Source organism: Thamnophis elegans, chromosome 1, assembly GCF_009769535.1.
Source record: "Thamnophis elegans isolate rThaEle1 chromosome 1, rThaEle1.pri, whole genome shotgun sequence".
In the NCBI taxonomy this organism is placed as follows: Eukaryota; Metazoa; Chordata; class Lepidosauria; order Squamata; family Colubridae; genus Thamnophis; species Thamnophis elegans.
In genome coordinates, this window is record NC_045541.1 from 112,040,528 (window position 1) to 112,061,428 (window position 20,901).

Sequence of the window (20,901 nt, forward strand, 5' to 3'; positions counted from 1 at the left end):
AGATGTCCCTCCGACCTATCCATACATTAAGATCTTCAGCAGGAGCTGTCAGAGTCTTCGCTGTGGTGGGGCATCACAGCTGTTGAATTCTCTTCCCAGAAAGGTTGATTGATGACTTACTACTTTTGGCACTAAGGCAATACTACTTTATCTGCCCAACTTTTCAGATAAAAAAAGTATAAGGTTTCTTACATTTTATTTTACATTGTCTTACAATGATTGCTTCTTTCTTATTAATTGTCCTGGAAATGTTATTGCACGAAGGGAGTCACAAGACTCCCATAACAAACTTTAGTGTTGGAATATATTGCTACACACACATTATTTCAGCAATCCTTGGATCCACCCTATAATGCTCGTTTGTAGTATATTATCCTGTATCACAGAGAGATGAGGGCTTGAGACAGAATTATTTATTCTAGGGCAACCTACAGTGAATGCATAATTCCACCTCATTGCTCACGCACTTACTTTATGGTTCCCTGGTCTACTAAACATAGCTGTAGTTTACTGCATTAATAGAAAGTAAATGCAATGCCTTTCAGATGGTTGGCACTGCGAACTCTATGTGCAGAGTTCAACTGTTTTTCAGAGGCAAACTTTAGTAGAATAAGAGCACTGTTGCTTAATACAAATAAACTAAGCTTCTAGTCCTCTCCCCCCACACCCATGGCTGAAAATGACTAACTTCCATCTGCTTACATGGGATCTTTAAAGCAAACAAAGCTTTGATAGCTGGTATTTCTTTTATTTCCTTTCCCCCTCCAAAAACTGCATGTGTATATGCTCGCTGTTTCAAGGGCCTCAGTTTTATAGCATTGCTCAGTATTTATTCATTCTAATCATCCAGAACGTTCAGAAGACATATTTCCTGTTGATGAGATTACGCCGGATGTCACGGAGGAGGGATGGAGCAGAGCAATGGACAGAACTGCTATTCCTAAGCCTGCTGCTGAGTCATTGCGTACCTTTTGGCACCTTAATCAATGTTGAGAGGGGCTTGCTTCCACCTGCCTTTCTCCAAAGACTTCATCAGTACTCAGGGTTTGCACAAGGCTAGGAAACACAGAGAGGTGGAGCAACATGAATTAGAAACGGTATGCACAGACCCGTTCAATGACCTCCTCGAAGTAGAACAAATGGTTGGTTGTGAAAAAGAAAATGCTAGCAGAGCTTTGATTTGTATCTTGTTCGTCGGGTGGTAGTGTAGCTGAAGGGCAAAGCATGGTTGGGGAAAATGCAGGCAGCCTAGCAGCAAAAAAAGCCACCCTTGAGCTTTGACTAACTTTAAGTTCCCAGTACGAAGTAATCGTGACTACTCTTGCACTTGCATCATTGCTGAAGAATGTGGAATGAGGCTGCCAATGTACTGTGCATGCAATTAAACCTAGCATAGGAAAAAACAAACCAGAGAATGTTTATCATAAAGCATCTACAATCAATCCTCTTGATACCTAGAGATTTTGATAGGTTTCCTTGTTTGCTTTAATTGACTTGAGCCGTTCCAATTATTTCCCCAGCATTTAAGCAAAGTAAGGAAATGCCAGATGGTACCCTCTGGTCCTCAAGACTTTTCTGAAGATAGTAGCCAGATGTTGAAGACAGTTGAAAAATCTGGAGGCAGTTAAGCGGAGGTTTCACTTCTGCGTGTTGAGCAAGAGGGCGAGGGTAGTGGAAACAAAATGAAACTATTTTTTTAAAAGATTAATTTCTGGCAGCCATTAAAGGAGCAAAAGCTCTTCTGTGCCTTGCCATTCTTATAAAGCCTTAATCCTAAAGGAAACTTTTTCCAAGTCTCTGACAGGTCCTAAAAATTTAAGTGTCAAAAAACTGGGGGAAAATATGCAGATGGAACAGTGGTATTCAAAACATTTGCAATGCAATCAATTCAGTGCAGCCCAGGCTAGCTTATAAAACTGTGAGAGCAAATAGGAATTCTGTTATAACTATGAGGAAATGTAATAAACCACATTTTGCCTGAAAGCAACTGGCCCATAGTCCTGTTTCCTCTGTTGTTGCAGAATTATGTTCCATAATCACTTGGTGGTATTTAAACGCTGCAGTGGTTTCCTTCCTAGCCTCTTTAGTTTCATGGAAAAAATATAAATCAAGAACCCTATTCATTTAGGAGAGGGTTGGTCACTCTGTAACTCCTTAACATGGTTTCCGAGCCTTTTAGAACTTCTCAGTGGTGCCATTACCAATTGAAAAGAAGACCTCCTACCATTTTGAAAAAAGAAGCATACAAAAAGCTTGGGCAACAGGACAAAATTAGACTTAGCAATTGCTTTTGGCCAAAAGATATAGAAAAAATAATAGAAAAATAGGTCAATACTCTCCCCCACCTTTCCACAAAGCCTAACAACAGAAAAGATGAATCAGGTTCAACTTGCATGTCATGGCAATATCCATTTTTTTAAAAACAGCCAGCAGCAAATTATAAAATACTAAGGCTGGCCAAAGTCATGCCACTGATTTCCAATGATAGAATAGAATAACAGAATTGGGACCTTGGAGGTCTTGTAGTCCAACCTCCTGCACAGGCAGGAGACCCTATACATTTCAGACAAATGGTGACAGTTTGTGTTCTTCCTGTTCACCTTTGGACTAAAGATCTACAGTAGTGATGGCTAACCTTTCCGGCACAGAATGCTGAAAGTGCACACCCATAATGCAATGCGTGTGCACCCCCTGTGCATGCATGCATTACTCCCTCCATGAACCCCCACCATGTGTGTGACCCCTGTGCATGCGCATGTGACCCCCCCCCCACATACACCCTGCCCCCCATGCATATATACGCCTCTCCCGCATGCATCCTGATTCCCACGCATGCACAACAGGGACCCGAAAACCAGCTGGCCAGTGGGAGGCATGTGCACATGCGCAGTGGAGCTGAGCTGGGACGATGGCTCGCATGCCCGCAGAGAGAGCACCTGTGGCACGCATGCCATAGTTCGCCATCACGGCTCTACAGGATAATAGGCAAATGTAGCTCAGTCTTTTTCTGTTCTAGCTTAACAGCTTCTCCTTGAATGTGAATATACTGCTGTCAAATTATCCTTACAGGATGGCAGTTTAAAAAAAGCTTTTCTCCAGAGAAGCTAAACAAGAACTTATTTCCTTCTCAATTTGGTGCGGTATTATTATTTATGAAATTTTATTTGCTGATCGTCTCATATCCAATGATGCGGCAATTACTAAAACACAACCTTCATTAAGAAAACATGTTCTTTGTAAAGCATGCTTATCATTCAAACACAACGATGTTGTAGATTTTTTTTTAAAAAAAAGTCAGATGCAGGAGCAAAAGAAACTGATCTGGTAGATCATGAATCTACCAAACATGGGCCGGATGCGTCACATGCTGGCCACGCCCACCGCCATTTTAGCGAAAGGAAAAAAAGTCATGATACTTCATGTGGCACGGCGACATGAGTTTAACACTTTTGTGGTAGGTTAATGTGTTGCAAACAGTCCCCATGCTTTTGTTATCTCATCATTTCCTTTAGAAATGACTTGCAAGGAGTAGTTTTAAATAAAGGCATTGGCTTCCTTTTTCACCCTGAGGCCTGAAGCTTCTAGTAAGGGATTGAAACACAACCAGATTGAAGCTCTATCATTGGGAAATAGGTAGTGTAGAAAATGAATAAATAAGTGTATACTTTGTACCTTTCGTCTACGCCCAACTTTTATCTCCTGAACTGAGTGGGGAAACTACTGTATATAGGTCATCCTCAACTTACGACCGCAATCGAGACCAAAATGTATGTTGCTAAACAAAACATTTGTTAAGTCAGTTTTGCCCCATTTTACGAAATCTCTTGCCACAGTTAAGTGAATCATTGCAACTGTTAAGTTAGTAACATGGTTGTTAAATGGGTCTGATTTACTCATTAACTTTGCTTGTCAGGTCGCAAAAAGTGATCGCATGATCCCACGACACTGCAATCATCACAAATGAATGCCAGTTGTCAAGCATCCAGATTTTGATCCGGTGACCAAGAGGATGCTGCAATAGTCGTAAGTATGAAAAATGGTCATGTCACTTTTTTCAGTGATGCTGTAACTTTGAGTGGTCACTAAATGAACTGTTGGAAGTCAAGGCTACCTGCAGTAATAGATTTCCCAAGCTACTCTTCCGTCACAAGCTAAACATATTTGTGCTCTATATTACCATGTTTTTCAGAGTATAAGATGCACCTTTTTCCCCTCAAAAAAGAGGGTGAAAATCTGGGTGCGTCTTATATACTGAATACAACATTTTTTGCCTCCTGAAACCCCGCCCCCTTTGCAAAAATGGACATGCTTAGCCTTTAGGAGGCTTCCAGAGTGCTCCTGGGGGGCTGGGGAGGGCAGAAATGAGCGAAAAATGGGCCATTTTCTGCTCATTTCCCCCCCCCAGCCCTTACGAGCACTCTACAAGCCTCCTAAAGGCTAAGCATGCCCTTTTTTTTTTGACAAAAAATGGGCCCATTTTCATGAAAAACAGGCCGTTTTTGGGAGGTCTGCAGAGTGCAAAAACTTTTTTAAAAAAATCTGCCTCTTCAAAGTCTTGGTGCGTCTTATACTCTGAAAAATACGGTACTTATTTCTTTCTGGAAAACCATACTAGGGCCTGTTAGAATTTGTATTGTAGCTTTTATGCCACATGATCTCATCTGCCATGTATTATTCATAAAAGGCTCTTTTTGCCACCCACTTAAGCATTGTTTCTGAAGCCAAAGGAGATTCAATTAGCTGCTTAGGTACCCCTTCTCAACTTTAAATAATCCCTTTCTAGAGTAGGTCACCAAATACATTGGCTTTCACCTTGTGCGATAATTGGAAATTCTAGAAATTGAAATGTCAACATGCTTGGAAAATACCAGACGAGAAATGGCCACTTCTTGTCAGGCTATATATTGCCACCATTGTGGAAGTCGCAGCTCACACATTGCTTCTTTACCTAACTCATAATTCAATATTGCTTCTTTACCTAACTCATAATTCAATGATAACACTCATGACCTACAGATCATCCTTACCTATCTGTTATTTGCAAGTTTGTTTTCCACTTCCTTCAGCTGTCCTAAATTATTCCTCCTGTCCATCTCTGCACCATCACATTAACTCCCCAGTACCAGAGTTCTTTCTGAGCTGGTCTTTTAAGATTTGTGGCAAAGCTCACGCCAGATTTTTCCATTCCTTATGGAATCTAGACTGCAAAGGTTGAACTGCACGGCTGCTAATAGATGGATTTGTTGGTCAATGTTTTGAAAATACTGGATCCTCAGATACTTTATTTGTACATAGAAACAAATAAATTGCAGATGTTTTCCCACCAGGTATCAGCCCACATCCGAGTATGTTCAATTGGGGAAATGCACAAACTGGGCCAAATCCAATACGGTAGATCTGGATCCACCCTGTATTTCATTCCTTACATCAGAGTGCCCTTAACTTAGTTCACATGGAAGTGATGTAGATGACCAGGGGGCGGAGTGCATGACCAAATGCATTCAGTCCTATTGTTAAAAAGGCTTAATGATCAGAAGGAACTATGCAGCCTAGATTTTTAAAGGGGCTTATTATAGCAAATACTTTTATCAGACCAGAACTATTCATTTTTAGATGCATTTTTTAAAAAAAGGCACCAATAACTTTATGAAACAAACATTGTGTGTCTGATTTCTTCTCTTTTCCTGCTTGCTTGCATATTGAAGGGAATTCTGATGGAGCCATAGTAACAAAGGCCTGCAGCCAAGGTATAAAGAACTCTCAGAATTCCTATCCACCACACATACACACACGTCAGGCTAAAAGGCTGGACTTTTTGTCAGTTTAATATATAAAGTGTTGGGTGAGGACTGGGAAACCCCTAAGTTCAAAACCACTTTCAGCTACGGAAGCTCACTCTTTTCCCAAACTACCTTGTATGTAACTGGGGCAAAAATGTGAAGGAGTGCTTAGATGGGCCAAGTTCCTGAATGAAAATCAGGATACAGCTAAAAAAAAAAAAAATGCAACAGCCTCTTTTACGTTTCTAAAATAATTGAGTGCACAAGCAATCTGCCTTATGTTCTCTTTGAAGCTTGCCTTTTTTCTTCTTCTTTTGGATGAGAGCTGTGCCATTGCCCTGAACAACTGGAAATAATAAATCCCAGACATACAGGAACAACAGTACTTAGAAATACGAGTGCCCATGTAATAAGGTTTATCAGGAGGAGGGGATTTCCTTAAAATATTTAGGATAATTTTTCATCCAGTGTGTGTATGCAGTCATTCAGCTTGGCCAAATAAGAGAGGTTATGGGGAATTTGGTTTGGAAAGAAAGCAAACTAAAATAGTGACATATTATCAACAATTCCTGGAAGCATGAGATAAGGTTTGGATTAGCAAGCAAGCCATTCAAGTTTTTCCACTGGAGAGGAACTAAGTGGCCTTAAAGTATACCTTCTGTATTTTCTCACCAGGTATAATTTGCTTTGAAAGCAGGAATCCCATCTACTGAGTTAAGAATTATTCCAGGTATTAAATAATTTGCTATATTATAATAGAGTTCTACAAACAGAAGTAAAAACCAACAATAACAGCAGCTTGGCTTATTTTCATTTAGATGTTTGGGACATCAGCTTTCTTAAAAAATTGTGCAAATCTGATGTTAAGAGGATTTGGCAAAGAAGTATCTCATTCTCAGGAGCTTCCTTTTACCTTTTTTTGCAAGTAAAACCAGTTTCACTGTCAATTCTTGAAAAAACACTTAGGATTTATTGATTTAAACTGCAAACAGTCGTTACAAAAGATTCTCTTAAATAAACTCACACAAAGGAAAAAGGAAAGAAAAAGCAATGTAGTGAACAGTAATGGGAAAAATTACATTCAATGTGTTCTTTGTGCCAGTAATGTTTACCTTTAAAAGAGGAAACACTCCATTCTTGGAATACAGAAATGCAAAGACAAACTACATTTGGAATGTCTTTAGACAGGCACTTGAAACCAAAGGGTAATTTTTTTCCTTTAAATACTTACAAAAAAAGGAAGCAAAAAATCTTCCTTTTCATCGTCTCACAGCACAGCTTATGCTTATACATTCTAGAGGCCAGCAGTGAAATCCGCATTCTACTGAAGTCACTTGACAAAATTCTCCAATAACCTCAGTATGGGCAGAATTTCACTCCACCTGGGAGAGGCCTTGTTGGGCAAAGGAAGTCAAAGAAGCACATGGAACTCAATTTGCAGTCTGACACAAAAAGGGGAACGATCTAAAATAAATAATCCGAACACAGTTGTTGCATTTTTTAAATTAAATTTTCATTTTTTAAAAATAAAATAACCAAAAAAGTGTAAAGTTACAAAAATGTCATTGTAGTATAATATATTAAACTGTGGGGGAGGGGAAAAAGAAAGACTTCACAATCTTAAGATTAATATGGAAGATCATAATTTAAACATAAAAGAATATATTCTATGAATTCATCATCCAGATAAATATGAACAAAATTAACAAAAAAGCATAGGTTTCAGCAATAAATACGTTTTGATAAGTTAAATAAGCTTTATATTGTTGTGCAGTGACAAGCAAAATTTGCTCTCCAATTTCTGAAGTTATACAAAATTAAAAACCCAGGGAAAAAATAAAATAAAAAGCTTGGCGTGAGTGCTCTATGGATAGGTCTATTGTACTCTAGAGCAAAACCATTAAAGCTATGACTACTGGAACTTTGTTTACACTGAACTTGCATGTGTGGAATGAACACCGTTAGATACCCCTCCCCCTCCCCACTTTTTGTGAAGATGTCACATGTACATGCAGAGAACCTGTAGCACCAAAAGCAAGTCGTTCAATGTCCATCTGGCTTAACTCTCCATTTACCAAGTCCCACGCATGTTGAACTGTCCATTCTCAGCTGTTCTTCTGGCTGACCTGAGTTGATTCAGGCAACAAGCCTTTATAAAACATGGAAAGGGGCTGGATGTTAACAGATGTCCACCTGCCACGTGTCTACTGAACACAGGCAAAGGAAGGGAAGACAAAGGGGAAGAGGTTTCCGCATCTGAACTACTGCTCGTGACAGGAGTTGTTAGTTCTAGATATCCTCCTGCACACCTGGAAATGCAGAGCTCTATAGATGCTGCTGGTGCCCTCTGCAGCTGGAGAGGTAATATAGTCACAGTGAACATATTAAAAGGCACTACACTTGTAAACGTTATCACTTTTTTTTTTTGTAATTTGGCACTTGCGGTTTTAGCCAGTGTCTGGACTCTAGGCAGGTGGACAAGCTTGGAGTTAACATCAAACCCAAAGATGCTAAGGGAGATTTAGGAGAGGAAGGGAGCTACAAGCTTAACATTGTAATACATGTGGGAAGAGGCCAAAAGGCAATACCAGATTATTCATCAGAGATGGACAGTCTGCTGAAGATGGGGAGACGTCTTGAGTTGTCCAGGATAGGCGAATCCGAGCCACTGTGGCTGCTGCTAGAGCTGCTCAGATAACCTTCCTGGTCAGAGAGGGAGCCCTGTGGACTCGGAGGAGAGTCAAACATATTTGGGGACTCAGACATGGGTCTAAGAAGGAAAGCAGTGGGCGAGCCCCCCCCAGGCACCTGCATCCCCATACTAGGAACAAAGAGATTGGTCAACTCCTGGCTGGAGAAGGTGAATGGATTGCTGGCACAGTCAGGCAGAGTAGGAGAAACCAGGAGGTCATCAGCACTTATGATCGGTGGAGGGGTTATTGAGGTGGGGCTGTCCAGCAGCCCATTGGCAGCAATAGCACTTGGGAAGCCAGCAAAGCTGAAACTGTGTTGGAGGCGGGGTCTTTCAGCCATCACAGGCTCTCGGCCGCCACCAGCTACAGCCCGCCGCTCCTCAGCATTGTGGATGAAATGACAGCGGGGCCCATAAGGGCAGAAGCCAATGGTATGGAAAGTGCGACAGAGCTCCGTCTTGTACTTGGGATGGCGGGTCAAATTTCGCAGCTCATGGATGCCGTGAGCAAACTGGCATTTGTCTCCGTATTTGCAGGTCCCATTCTCCTCAAATGGGCGGCAGAGCTCCGTCTTGTAGCGGCTTGAGTTGGCTTGCCCACCGGGCTGCTTTTGCTGAAGCAGGCGCTCTCCACCTTCAGAGAAAGAGCGGTCTCGAAAGCGGTTCTCCCTGGGCCCCAAGGCTGGGCCTGGCTCTCCCTTAAGGCCGTTTAGGAGATGGGTCTGATGGAACTTAGAATTGGGCAGGGTGACAGAATGCCTCCTGGGGAAACCCCCGCCAGCCGGAGTTCCTACCGCCTTCCTGTCCAAAAGACACCCTCCAGCAGCAGAGGGGCCGTAATTCAGCATCTTGTTACTCTGGAAGGAGGAAGTAAAAAAGCAGTCAGCAATCCAGCTTTCAGCTTGACTTGTTTATACCCTTAAACCTGACCATTCTACTACCCTTTTTCCACAGCTGCACAACTGATTTGTCAACAGTAAAATGACTAAAGCTCTCTTCTGTGCCAAACAGGTCAAACTGTAGGATGCACACGCCATTAATCACAAGCCATGAAGCAGCAAACAACTCATATTTTCAATGGCTTTCCCACAGGTTCATATTTACTGTATCAATGAAACACATTTTGATTTGGCCTACACAAAGGTGTATCACCATACAATAGGCAGAAGCATTAGCCATAATCTGACCATTATACCATAGTACTTCTCCCTGAATACTGGCTGTAGACTTCCTTAATTTATGCACAAGAGCTGAACTTCACTTTAACACAATTCCTCCCCAAACCTCTAGAGAGGAAGAACCAGATCTTTTCCACCAGTACTTTCAAGTCTATTTTTCCAAGAACCCTAAATGTAATTCTTGCTGAGGAGAACCTATGCAAGATTTGTTAGTTAAGATTTCACAATTAGTATCATTGTGCCACCTCACTTTGTGCAAAGAAATTACAGTTCATATGATTCATACATGACTGCTTAGCTCTAAAAATTCCTTTCCAGTTAAGTTTTCTGACCCTAGAGGGATCTTTAAAAAGTTCAAGCAACTTTTAGTTTGGGTACATGTGATCTCATCCTAAAACAACTTTTATTTCCAAACCGATTTTGCGTCTATATTATAAACGTTTAACAAAAAAACAGGGAAACTAAATGCAGAACAACTCCCACGCTGCTCACTTTTGCAAGCGGTTAGCAACAGCAAAGGACGCAGAAGCCCAAGTTGTGGAATCCGTCTCTCAAAAATTGAGGAAGTCACTGGCTTTTCTTCCCACCGCCTTACACACCAAAGCAATCAACAACTCTTCACAAACTTAAGAAATGCATACACCCAGCGACTTCGGCTAAACAAAGATAAGCTAGCGAGAACGAGAAAAACGTAGCCACATTGAGTGGGCTGAGAGATAAGAAAAGCAAACTGCAGAAACAGCGAGCTAAGTAAGCAAGGCAGAAACCGGGGAGGCGGGAGGGGGCGGGGTGACTAGCCTGTAAACGATATTTTGCAAAAGCCTGAAAGCCAGAACCTCCCTCCCTCCCCCCCACCTTCCCGTCGCCCATCACGCACGGCTCTAGTTCCCTTTCCAGCAAGCCGAGACCATAAGCGTGAAGCAGCGGCGCACCAAGCTTGCGGGAATTTCGTGGCAACAGCCATCTTACTCCCCCCCCCCGAACAAACGTGGTTTGCAGCCGAGTAAGTAAATCCCAGCAAACTTTTCCAAAGCAGGACACAAAGCGACCCCCATGAATCCCAGAACACGAGCACAAATGGGCTGCAAAGGGGTTGCAAAATGTGGCTTTGTTGCATTCCATCACATGGGGAGGAAAGGGGGAGGGGGGGCGGCCGAGAGGAAACACGCCTTAGTCCCAAGTACCGAATTTAGGATGAAGGGGAGACTCTTCCACCAAAATCTACTACTTCGCACCCAGTTTAACAATGCAACTTTTTTTTTAAATGGGAAAACTTTCCCGAACTTTTCGGGTGAATGGCGTAGCCATTCCAAACTTGTTTGGGGGAAAAAAGGAGGGGCGAAATCCTAGGAGACGTTCAATTTTTAAAATCTCGAAATAATTTCTCTAAATAATTCAAGGGAGTGTGGGGTAAAACAAGAAGCAGAACTACTCAAAGTCATATGTAAAACACTTCCTCACCCACCCACAGAAAGACTTAGCGCTACAACAATTCAACTAAGATTTGGGGCTCACTAAATAACTTTCCCAAGTACCTTCTCAACTCTCAGAGCGGTTATTAAGGCCAAAAATACATCTTATCCTGTTTTTTAACGTCCTCTCCAACTTTTTAAAAAAAACATGCCGAATTTGGAGGGGGAAAAGGCAAGAGGGCATTAGATGTAGAACGAGATGTTTACTCTCCCGAAGCAAAATCGGAACAAAAGCTTTATTTAAAAAGTTTTAGAAGAGAATGCGGGACGTTAACTTACTTTGCATAAAACTTCACTCAAGTCGAAGATTGTTGGAGACACGAGGGCTGTAGACATCTTCAACTACCGTAGTAAAAAGAGGAATTAAAAAAAAAAATTGGAGTAACTCTTTTAAAGAAAAACAAAATGATTCAGTGTTGTAAAGGCACAGCCTCCAGTTTCCCTGGGACGGACTCCCTTTTGCCCCCTCCAGCTCCAACAATTCCCCTTTCTCGTTCCTTCCAGAAGAACTTACCAAAAAGCTCGATTTATAAAGTTTCAGCTCTTACGCCGTGGGAGGAGTCCTAACTTCATTTAAATGAGAGGCGGAGGGAGCTCGGCGACGAAGGAAGAGGGGGATCACCCAGTGGGGTCAAACCTACCGAGAGCCCTTGGGGGGGCGGGGGAAAGGGAGGGGTGGAAAGAAAGGGGAGGGCCTCGAAGCTCTTGTTTTTAATTTGGGGGGGGGGAGTTTTGAAGAGAGTAGTGTTTGTACAAGTTACCTCTAATTAGGCGGCGAAGGAAGGGCTAGTTAAGCCTCTTTTGTCGGGACTTGAATGTAACGTGACGCTATTCGCTGCACCCGATGCGGCGGCTCCCCTCCTCCCTCTACTTAAGGCGGGATCAATTGTTTCCTTGAGAAGTTTTATAGGGCTTGTGAGCGGGCGCGAGGGCTCAGGCAAAAGTTTGGCCTCTTTCACTTTCCTCGGGTCCTCTCCCCCCGCTGCTGAGAGGACTTGGTTTTTTTGTGATTGCTAGACCGGGGGTGCTGGACGCCCATCTTTTAAGGGATCCAAGGCTAGATGAATCCCCCCGGGAACTTGCTTCCGAGTAAGCAAAGCAAGAATGGGTGCCGGCTCCGCGCTTACTTTCTAAACGCATTTATTCTGAAATAGGTCGTGGTCAAAGCAAGGAAGGAGGGCTTCATGCATCTCGATAGGATCAGAACATTAAAAATCAGGAACTCGCGTGCGTTTCTAAGCGCCGACCATGGTATGAAGAAGCGACTAGACTTAAAAGTAAAATCGAGTCTCTTTCCCCTCGCCCGCAACTATTTTTTTAAAAAATTAATATAAGTTAATTCTTTAAAAAGTCTGGCGCCGGAAACGTTTTGTGTGCGTTGTAATTGTAAAAAAAAATACTGCGGTCAAGTTTGGGAGGAAAGATTTCGAGAAAATTCCACGAACCATTTTGTCCAAATTCCTGCTGGAAAAATGACTTGTGGAGTTTTTGTGTCGTCCCCCCCCCTTGCAGTGTTTACAGATATTCTTCTATTGCCACATTGCTAACGTGCGTTTCTGCAAAGGGCGCTTACTTTTTAAAAAAAAGTGCTTTCGTGTTCATTTGAATAGCAGACTTTCCAGTGGTTGCATTTAAAAAAAAAATCTCTGGCCTTCCCTCCGCTTTTTTAGTGGAGTATTATGTCGGATAGTTTTCCCGACCGAGTCGAGTTTTGTTCCTTAACTTTTGGCGCGATTCGAGTTGGGGAAAGGGACACATGCATCGGAACGTGACTGACACCGCGATTTGCATCTGGGAGGGGAAGGACGTCGGCTTGAATTCGCCCCCCCCCCCCCCCGCGCAGTCTTTCAAGTTGTGGAAGAAAGGGCTGGGTGGTGGACCGAAGCGGAGCTGGTAATATTTCCTTCCTCTTTCCATGTGACCTCACCTCCAGAGGCGATTGCGGCACAACACTTCAGAGCTCTCGGCCTGTTAGGAAACGCGGCGCCGTGAGTGCAGTTTCCATCGCCGCGTAATGAGGCCACTTGCTAAGCCACATTTTCGCGCTCGCCTCTCGAGCGCACCATTTTGGTTTCCTCCCTCCGCCCCCTCTCCCGGGTATGTCTGAAGCATGTGTACATAGTGCAGGTTGTATCTCCATTTTCCATCGCCCCAAAGCTTCCCGCCTTAGGCCGGCTTGCATCTCCGCTTTGATTTTAATTCGACTGCCTCGATACATACTCAGGCGTTGCCTTTTTCCCCTTCCCTCTGCAGCCTTCCCTCTTTCTGTCTCATTGCAAGTGTATAAGTGCTGGGGACGAACCCCTCCCCTATTTCAGTGTCTCAAAACATGGGTTGCTTCTTACTGTTTGAGGTACTGTGTGAGGATATCGGCCTTTGGGGATTTCACAGTCGTTTCCCCCCTCACTTTCCATTTGGCAAGAACATGATTTAATTTTTAGTTTTTGTTATGTTGGAAAATATTTACAATATTCAACAGGTGCAGGAGAAGCTGGACACTGAATTTAACTCTATGCTGAGGAAACCCTTCAAATAAAGATTTACAGAAAATGAGAAAGAAACTCGGAAGGGATCCTTCCCTTTTGGAATGTACAGATGCCAGACTTATTTTGGTGACTCTAGAAAATGAGTAGAACCAGTGATGCCAAAATGTTTTGCTTTACAGCATTGGTAAAGGGGGGGAAAAAGTATATTTTCTAGAGCAAAAACTTGATTGAAAAGTTAAAACCTTGTACCCCAACCCTCAAAATATACACTATATTGTCAAAAGTATTCGCTCACCCATCCACATAATCAGAGCGAATACTTTTGGCAATATAGTGTCTATCATGCCTGAACTGCAAAAATCCAGATGAGAACTAGCTGTGAAGAAATACAGAAAATACAGCCATCCAGAGTTTTACAATCCAATTACAATATTTCTGTTTGAAGACTTTAACAGAAAAAGAGAAGTTTGTTCAGAAATACATTCTCGGAATGCAGTGGCTCTTGCTTCTGTGTAAGAATGTTCTTCTGCACTGATTTCTAAAACGTGATAAACTTTCAAGAAAGCATGAATTCTGTTAAATGTCAGTTCTGTGAAGACAGGAATGTCATCAAATACATCTTCTGACTTCCTCCCTGTTTGTTTCAGTCTGGCAAATGAATACTTCTGCAAGCCCCTTCCTCAGCTGTTTAATACTACTTGGTGGCCCCCCACAGGAGCACTTAAGTAGTGTTCGTAGCTTGACAGCATTAATGCAGAAGTAAGCACTATTGGTATCTACATGATAATACCGAGGAGTGTAAATGTTGTCACAAAAGGGTTTGTACTGTGGTTGTACAATAACAACAGCTGTATAGTTATCTCAATTGTAGAACAAATTGTGACTTGGATAGAGCAAGCATGACTTTGGCATAGGGCATAAAGCTTGCAGTTTGTAACAAATATGAAATAGACTTGACTACATTAGTAGGTTTCATCAGTAGTTAGCCCTTTAAAATAGTTATTTGCAAGGGTAAACTGGCTCCAGAGATTCCTGAACTGGTTTAGAAGGAAGACTTCTAATTTCTGTTACTTGGGTTTGAATGGTTTCTAAGAAATCTCGAGAAATTAATTTCAGTAGTGAAAGTGATGTCTAAAATTTTTGCTTGGATTGTATCTTTAAAAACTGATTTGATAATTTATCACAAACCCTGTTTTAAGTCTTTCTCTTAATAAATCCTATGATTGCACCTTCAAATCAGTTTTTGACTCTTGACAATTGCCTGGAGTAGGGCCTATACCTTTCTTGGCAAGATTTCAGAAGTGTTTTGCCATTTATTTATATTTAATTTATTTGCTGCCCATCTTAACCATGTGGTGACTCTTGATGACTTACAATGTTAAAGACATTGCTTCCTGTCTAGGACTGAGAGAGTGTGACTTGCCCACGATTACCCAGCTGGCTTTCTGCCTAAGGCAGCACTAGAGCTCATAGTCTCCCAGTTTTAATCTGATGCTATAACTATTACCATGCACCAAACTGGCTCTTCTTAATCTGGCTCTCTAAATATTTGATTTGATGATCCATTGGAATCTCCATATTATAAATCTTATGTCACAAAAATGATAAGCATTTCCAATGATCTTAACTTCAAAAAACCCATTGAAACTTCAATTGGGTGCAAAATGCTAAAGATAACAATGAACGAGCTTCCTTAAGAGAGTCCAGGAGTTACAATATATCATGCTGGAGTAAATTCCTAAAGTAAATGAAAATATTTCTGCAATACTCAGGTCTCATAGTGGAGGCACTAATAAAAGAATATGATCAGCTGCTTCAGTGAATTACCTCTGTCCCAGCCCAGAAGCCCAACTGTAAAAGCAACAGGAGTGGAGTTTCTGAAGAGTTCCCAATAAAGTAGTACCATGTTTCCCCAAAAATAAGACAGGGTCTTATTTTCTTTTGACCCCCGAAATAAGTGCTTGGCCTTATTTTTGGGGAGATATTATTTTTGAGGTGCAGGAGGCGGCAAGTGTGGTCACCTCATGTATGCTACTGTGTTGCAGTATTTTTGGGGAGGGCTTAATTTTAGCACATGCACTCAAAAGCCCGATTGGGCTTATTATCTGGGAAGTTCTTATTCTCAGGGAAACGGTATGTAGAGCTGAAAAGTTTAGAGTTAGAGGAAGTTCAGCCATTGTAACACAGGAGGCCTTTCCAGACCAGGAATTTGTCTGCAGGGGTGAAAGTGTAAAGATGACAGTGAGCAATCTGAATATCCATTGAACATAGAAAAGAAAGAAAGAAAATTCCCAAGAATAATAAAAGGATTGGCAGAAAAAAGATAGTGTTTAGCTGGAAAGTTCTTTACAAATTGAAGTTACATCCTGGGGCAGAGACTTGGTTACCCTAATATTGGCATAGGAAACTTCCATGTGTGTCCTTAAGGGGGAGGGAAGTAAGAGGGAGAAGCGATGTATGTAGGGGTAGAGCAACCATTACAGAACAGGGTAATATAAATGATTTTGCCTTTTAAGTACCCCATGATAGATGAGATTCTTTTTCTTTTGTTTTCCATGCCCCCAAGTCTGCAGGTGCCTATGAATTTGGGGGACAAGAGGTACTTATGTAAGTGTCCTGCCTCTGATTATTTTGTAATTTATACAGCAGATATTTCCTGCTAACCTGAATAAAATAACAGAGATGGTCCTGATGAATTTCTCCCAAGATAATGTTTGTGGCAAGGCTTTGTCTTGCATTTTGAACAAAGAAACGTGCTGGGCCATTTGAAGACTCACTTAACTAAACCACAAGGGAAAGTTGGTCATGAAAAGCTACGGTTTTGCTTGGTGCTTGAAAGACCTGTGCACCGTAATGGCAAAGACAAGACATTCTCAAATTAAAGCATAATTGAAAAAGGTCCAGAATTAATGCAGCAGGAAGGGCATCCTCAAGAAAAATATTTGCGGGTGCCTTACAATTTGGGAAGAAATAATACTTTCTGGATTTCAACTTCTACTTAACCAGCCAATATCTGTTCATTTAGCATGATGCAAAGAGAGAAAAACCTACCTGATGCATACAGCCTGTTTAGATTTTCATTAGACTTCTTTAAATGTTCATGTTTCAGGCATGTTGTATCTCTGGAAAGTGCCCATTTCTCTTACGTTGCTACATTTCTGTGAGTCAAGCATTACAAATATGTCAGGAGGTACTGAGTCAACCGGGTCATTTTTGGAAGAATATAGAAAAAGCATGTGTTGTAATTATGTTGACTTAACACCTGTGAATAATACAAAAGTATCAAAGAAGAACAGATTAGATGACCTCATAACAAATGATGTTCTTAAGCCAGCTGATAGTAAGAGGACTCACCAATTTCCAGGAAGCTGGAAGATCTAGCTGGGAATTATGGGTGCTTTTATCAAACAAATGTAAAAGGCAAAAAGTTTGGCAAGACTTTCAATTGCATATTAAGCCACCAGAAACTGGTTCTTAAATTTTTACTTTATGCCACAGTGTTTAGAAAAATGCCTGTAGGTAAGCCATAAGACTCCACTCCCACACACCCCTCCAGCAATAAATTGTGACAATTTTTCATGATTGCATGATATATTTGTCTACATTTCTAGGAGGCAAATTGTATAGAAAATAAAATTACATATCATTTAAATAAAATACATAGGTGTACAAATGATAAATGCAAGCCCTTCAACAGACTGGCTTGGAACATGCAGGAATGCATACGAAGCATCTCTTTAGATTAATAAAGTGGCCACATTTTTTCAAAGGCTGCTTTGGTTGCTTTGGAAGCTCTTTTCAACTGTCTCTGCATGTATGTGCATGTACAGCTTCACTTTTCCCAGCATGCAGAGAGAACTCAGGGACCTCTTTTTTCCAGGATCGTGTGGCTGTTTCAGAAGCTGCCCCTGGGTGTTTTCTGCATGCTGAGAAAAAAGGAGAGCTGAGTGGCTGTGCATGAATACACACGTATTACGCAGCTGGAAGCAGCTTCCGAAGCAACCACATGAGACTCTTAAGATAAGGCCGCCTTTAACAGTTTGAAAACAGATTCTTTGTACGTGTTCTTGCACATTCTGAAGAACTCTGGTCAGAGGAATTGCATTGGCTTAATGTATATTCGTTACAGCAATGTAATGGAAAGGAAAGCCCAGGTGTAAAGATTTAGGACTGTTTGTATGTGGCGAACATATAAATGAAACAAATAAATGGCTACCTAACTGATACCAGTAACAATCACTTAGGAAAACTGACATTGAATCTTTCCCAGTTCTTATGCTCTGAGCCAACATTTTAGAAGCCCTGTTAGCTTCTGTTGCATGATAATGGAGAGCGCAGGTGTAGCATTTAACAGCTTACTTATTTTATATAATACTTTATAAAGATTTTAAATTCAAAGGATAAATACTGTGGAGGGGGCAGTATTGGAAGGACAATGATAGTAACTGAAAAGGTTGATGGTCTGATAAGCTGTATAACCAAACTGTGAAACAAGTTATAGTGGTTACAAGAAGATAGTGATGGAAACTGCAGAGGTGTTGTTTTGAAAGAAAAAAGAAAGAAAGAAAAAAACTTAAAAGGGCAAAATATGTTCCTTTTGGGAACCAATTTTTTGTATTACGTGGATAACACTTCATAAATTAAGGTTTGCAAATACAGTAATTGTTTGGCAGCATTAAGTGGCAATAATTTTAGGCAATAGGATTAGAACATTAGGATTAGAACATAATTCCAAGACACACCCTTTACAAAGCAATTCTGGAGTCATTTCTCCACAATAACAGATGAACAGACCATGTTTACATGGAATTCTTATCCATGTTTAAATTAATCATGAGTCATGGAATTAACCTATTGGGGTTTATATGAGAGGTTGAACCATATACTAAGCACTGAAGTTAGAGTCTCATCACAAAATACACAAGGGAAAATGTGGTTAATTGATCAAATAAAGAACAGAAAGGGGTGTAATATGTTCCAGTGGAAATAGTAACCCAACAGTTTATGACTTTCTATATGGTAAGATGTTTAAAATGTTTCCTTGTTTTTAAACATCAATTGTATTAACTAGAATTCAAGGTTTGGTGGAAAATTTATTTTGCTGCAACATTTAAAATGCTTTGCCAGAGAAATGAGTGGACAGAAATAGCCAATTTGGAAACAAACATACATTGGTGGTATGCAATGGGGCACAAGGATACCAGAAAGGAGAGGAGCACTTTGATGCAATGTCCCAGCCAATGACAGAGACTTGGAAAAACTACATGCATTTTTCTTAAAAGTGCGCCTCCCACACTATTTAGTTGAATCAAAGTACTGGACGATTATCAATATATAAAGAAATCATAACTTAAATGAGGTTTATTCCTTTATCTATATAAGGGGGATTATAAAGGGAGATGTTAATGAAAGACAGCAGGGATAAAGAACAGTTTTAATAGTCTAGCCTGACAGGCGCAAGAATGTCTGGAAACTCTTTTAACACTTCTCGGTTCCACCAGATATCACACCATATACCACACTGGGTCTCCAATCTTTCCAGCAGAAGCACTCATACATGTAAGTAATGGAAGGGAACAGCTGGCAATAAATTTTGAGAGCTTTGGTCATAGTACAACTGAATGATGCCTTGCGAGGAAAAAGACTGGTGTGTTACAGTAGCGTTTTTTTATTATAGCAATACAACTATAATTACTGAAATGATATCAACAGGTATGATCTGGAGTGCCCTCAAAGTCCACATACAGTCTACAAAAGATATTTTCAAACAACAAGATTGACATGCGGTTGAAAGGGAAATAAATATATAAAATATCTATTGCAAACATTATCTTCCCATTTTTAAAATCCAAAAGTTAAAACATTTGCACTTGAATGAAAATTTCCTTACGTTAACCATGGTTACTCTAGTTTTACAAGAATGCAATATGTAATTTGAATTCAAATTAAGTAAATTGAATGAGAATAATATTACTTCTTTCTTGTTTAATAATGCGCTACTTGTGTCGCATTATAAGTAACACCTTTTTGAAGTTTTTGTGTCTGCCTTTCTGGTTTTCATGGTCTGCAAGCTGGTTTGTTCCAGGGGTTTAATTTATTTTTCCCTGACCTGATGCCCTTCCATCTCCATAATTACTAGCTAATGCAAAGGACAGTATAGTGATTGTGGAAACTGAAAGGCACCAATTTGGGGGGAAATGGATTTATGTATTCTGCAGTTTCTAATGTTTCCATTAATAACTACCATTTGCCAAAGCCATGTAGGAAGTCTTAGATGCCTCATAAGAAAGGACAGATGAGAACAATTTGGCCATCATCATTAGTTCCAGCCTATTGTATTCATTCTCCCCAGCTGGATTTGGACCAAGGGAAAGTGTCATATGCAGAGCAAAAATATAGCCAATGCAGTTTTCTTGACATGTGGGTGCTACTGCATTCTTGGGGTTGAGAGAAACTAACTGGCCCAAAGTTTCCCAGCTGGCTTCATGTCTAAGATAGGACTAAAAATCAATCAATCAATCAATCAATCAAAATAGAGTTGGAAGGGACATTGGAGGTCTTCTGGTCCAGCCCCCATGCTTAGGCAGGAGACCCTATACCAGGAGTATCAAACTCAATTTCATTGAGGGCCACATCAGGATGTGTTTGAACTTGGAGGGCCAGGGGGTTGGCATGGCCATGGTGGGCCTGGCCATAGTGGGTATTTGACAGGCTCAATGCATTTTTTTCCCTTCTTTCTTTCCACAGTTCTTTACCATAGCCAGTTTCTTATCTCTTCTATCAGATATTCCTGGCAAACATTTATTACTTATTCTTCATACTCCACTAAACTTTTTACTTCTAAATTTACACCCCATTGTTTGATAGTAATTGCTTTTCCAGAAAGAAAAGCTATTTATACTATTGTATTTTTATTATTCAACTAATAATAAAAATACAATAGCATAAATAACAAGATAATACAAGATCTAACAGCAGAGGTATATTTCCAGAATAGTAAATAGAAATGGTTGTCAATTATAGCAGTGTTTTTCAACCTTTTTTGTGCAAAGGCACACTTTTTTCATGAAAAAAATCACGAGGCACACCACCATTAGAAAATGTTAAAAAAATTTAACTCTGTGCCTATATTGACTATATATAAAGTGTTTTTCCCACGGCACACCTTACACTATGTCACGGCACACTAGTTGAAAAACACTGAATTATAGATTGTAGATTAAATGGACCTACAGTATGTAAAATATGGCATTAATCTATAGTATTAATATAGGATGTTGCTTGTTTTCTATC

The 20,901-nt window shown here is 40.7% G+C and overlaps 1 protein-coding gene and 1 long non-coding RNA gene across 5 annotated transcripts in view; one reads left to right on the forward strand and one right to left on the reverse strand.

Moving 5' to 3' along the window:
* Positions 1-6,727: 6,727 nt before the first annotated feature.
* On the reverse strand, positions 6,728-11,633 carry ZFP36L1 (ZFP36 ring finger protein like 1). Of its 2 annotated transcripts, none has more exons than XM_032227746.1 (2): positions 11,402-11,633; positions 6,728-9,329 (listed from the first exon to the last, which is right to left on the reverse strand). In XM_032227746.1, the coding sequence occupies exons 1-2, from the start codon at positions 11,456-11,458 to the stop codon at positions 8,373-8,375; spliced, it is 1,014 nt and encodes a 337-aa protein (XP_032083637.1). In that variant the 5' UTR covers positions 11,459-11,633; the 3' UTR covers positions 6,728-8,372. The 2 variants fall into 2 exon arrangements, with proteins under 2 accessions (XP_032083637.1, XP_032083645.1); XM_032227754.1 differs by lacking the exon at positions 11,402-11,633 and adding an exon at positions 10,143-10,285.
* LOC116515640 overlaps positions 10,570-20,901 on the forward strand; it is a 59,469-nt gene continuing 49,137 nt past the window's right edge. The window contains exon 1 of one of the 3 annotated variants that reach the window (XR_004256269.1): positions 10,570-10,653. This is a non-coding gene — a long non-coding RNA (uncharacterized LOC116515640). Of the gene's footprint in view, positions 10,654-12,379; positions 13,016-20,901 lie in introns of those variants that run through there. The other 2 variants (XR_004256270.1, XR_004256268.1) reach the window with 2 other exon arrangements.